Source organism: Propithecus coquereli, unplaced genomic scaffold, assembly GCF_000956105.1.
Source record: "Propithecus coquereli isolate 6110/MARCELLA unplaced genomic scaffold, Pcoq_1.0 Scaffold227, whole genome shotgun sequence".
Classification (NCBI taxonomy): domain Eukaryota; kingdom Metazoa; phylum Chordata; class Mammalia; order Primates; family Indriidae; genus Propithecus; species Propithecus coquereli.
The window spans coordinates 2,161,128-2,163,904 of record NW_012147808.1 but is presented as its reverse complement, the minus strand read 5'-3'; the positions used below and the strand labels follow the sequence as shown (position 1 = coordinate 2,163,904).

The 2,777-nt window shown below is 38.9% G+C and overlaps 1 protein-coding gene across 3 annotated transcripts in view; it reads right to left on the bottom strand.

Moving 5' to 3' along the window:
• LOC105811091 (chromosome unknown open reading frame, human C11orf49) overlaps nt 1-2,777 on the bottom strand; it is a 199,217-nt gene that overhangs the window by 113,432 nt on the left and 83,008 nt on the right. For all 3 annotated transcript variants that reach the window (XM_012645200.1, XM_012645198.1, XM_012645201.1), the window contains one exon: nt 727-857. In XM_012645200.1, the coding sequence (XP_012500654.1) occupies nt 727-857 (131 nt within the window). The remainder of the gene's footprint in view (nt 1-726; nt 858-2,777) is intronic.

Below are 2,777 nucleotides of genomic sequence, written 5' to 3'. Positions count from 1 at the left end.
TAATAAAGACATCTGTACCTGAATGTTTATGGCAGCACAATTCACTATTGCAAGGATGTGGAAACAACCCAAGTGCCCGTCAATTCATGAGTGGATTATTAAAATTTGGTATATGTATACAATGGAATACTACTCAATTATAAGAAATGACAGTGATCTAGCACCTCTTATATTTTCCTGGATAGAGCTTGAGCCCATTATCCAAAGTGAAGTATCACAAGATCGGAAGAATAGGCTCCACATGTACTCGCCATCACATTGGCACTGACTGATCAACACTATGGTGCTCACAGGGTAGTAATATTCTCCAGGGATTAGGGCGTTGGGGGTGGTAAACGCACAATTAAAAGACATGATGAGCATTGTAGAGGGGAAGGGCATGCCTCTAACCCTTGCTTGGGTGACGCAAAGACATAAAATGTAACCAAAATGTTTGTACCCTCATAATATCCTGAAATAAAAATTAAAAAAAAAAAGAAGAGAATTTCCCTATGAAACAATAGAGGCATCAGGTATATCACTCTTTGAGGAGTCTTAAGTAGATAAAGATCACGACATACATAATTCTGTATTACAAAGTAGTCTCTGTATAAATACAGTACTGACATTCTTCACTAAAGAAAATGTCTTTAAAAAATAACTGCTTGAGCAGGTTTTTAATGAAGATAAAAATGCCCTGTTCTATAAAAGGCAAAAAAAAAAAAAAAAAAAAATGAGAAGACTTACCACCATTTTTGCCGACAGTTCGGAAGCATCTCCAGAAGGCCCGTAAGAACGATGCCCTGTTGTGGGGGGTGGCTTGGATGAAGCTGAATTCCCGAAAGAGAATGTGAGTTCCCTGGCATACACTGTTAAAACTGCAAAGACAAAAATCAAGAAATCATCATTAGATGGAATCCAGAAGACTGGAATCAGAATGAAAAATTGAGACCAGGGAGAACTGCTGCCAAAAGGGGGGGGAAATCTTTTTTATTTTTCCCCGACAAAACTCTAAACTGTAGTCCTTCTATGGGGAAGTTTCTTTGTATAATCATATCTCTCTGAAACCTCTTGAAGTTCAATTCCTCTGAGTGCTTCCCACCTCCCACATGTATACACTGAGGAAGTTTAAACCAGTCACTAGAGCATCTTGTATAGAGGAAAATCTTTCAGTCTTTAACTGGATGATATTGGCACTCATATTTTTTTTGAGAATGCTACTTCCTCTACCCTATTTGGAATTAGTTTCCTTAAAGATATTCTTTCTGTACTATCTCTGACCTATACCAGCTGCCACAAAGATGAAATGGCTTGTGGGGATATAACTAGCTCAATTTGGGGTGGTTACATATCTCCCTGACAATAACCTCAGAGACAAATCCCATGTACCAAAGAATACAAAGGTTCCAAACAGAACACTAAAGGCAAATAGGTTAGAAAGTAGCCGCTAAATGAGAGTATGAAACAAAGCCCCAGGGCCCAAGTGAGTCACTGTTTAAGCTGGGCCAGGGAAAGGAAAAAATATACTCCGTTGCCTTTGGCTTCTCCTGCCAAAGAAATAAAGGCTGTAGAGCCTGGAGTAATCTAAAAATGGAAACTCCACCAAAGACTAGGCAGTTATCCAGTAATCATCCCTACCAGGGCAGACTTCAGGTTCCAGAAAACCCCTAAATTCCCTGACAAGTAAATCATAAGTGGAAAACATGTTAATCTTTGTGGAGAAGCAGACATTAAACTGAAGATGGCAAAGAATGGAGGGAACAGAGTAATTCCAAATGCCAGTTTTCATTTGTTGACCATTGAAAGGGGAAAAAAAATTCTGAATCTCTGAACTGAATAGGAAAAAAATTCAGGGGCCATCTATTCCATTTCCCATCTATTCCATTCCAGACCAACTTCAGGGGGAAATGTCTAACCTGTTGTTAACATACAGTATGTTATCATTTAGGATAAAATTAGTTTCTTCCCGTTAATGTTAACAGCGCTGTATGAAAAAGCAAATTACACACTCTTCTTCCCTCATGGAAAATGAACACAGAAATCTACTTCTAAGACACTATGAGGACAACATCTGGCAAAGAATTAGGTTAGAAGAGAGGTTTTTTAAATGCAATGAAAGTGTTAACCTAACCAGGCAGTTTATGGCTGTGCTGTTGTCTTGAGCAAAGGAAAATGAAAAATATAGCAAATGAGCTGTTACAGGTAAATGCAGTAGGCTACATTTCCAGCAAATGAAGTCTGAAATGATAATATTTGTAGCCTAAATTTATGAAGCTATCCAGCAAAGAATTAGTCTCAAAGTATATTTCATACCCTAAGGGGAAAAAGCTGGTGTCTAGGACATGGTCTAAGCTGTATTATTATTAGGAACTAATAACATTGAAAGTACAGCCTTTGTATAGGTTTTAAGACCATCTCAAATATCACATTTTACATAAAGTCTTTTCCTGATTCTATCTCCCATGACCAGGTCCCATCATATCTCACTTATAACTCTCTAATGGTGCTCACAATTTGCTGCCTTGTTTTTTACTGTTGTGTGTGTTTTGGTTTTTGTTGTTTTTTTTTAAGAGACAGGGTCTTGCTCTGTCACCAGGCTGGAGTGCAGTGGCATGACCATAGCTCACTGTAGCCTTGAATTCCTGGGCTCAAGTAATCCTCCCAGCCCAGCCTCCCGAGTTGTTGGGATTACAGGTGTGAGACACCACGCCTGGTTGCTGCCTTGTTTTCCAGTCACTAGACTTCTTTTTTCTTTTTTATTTTTTTGAGACAGAGTCTCGCTCTGTTGCCCAGGCTAG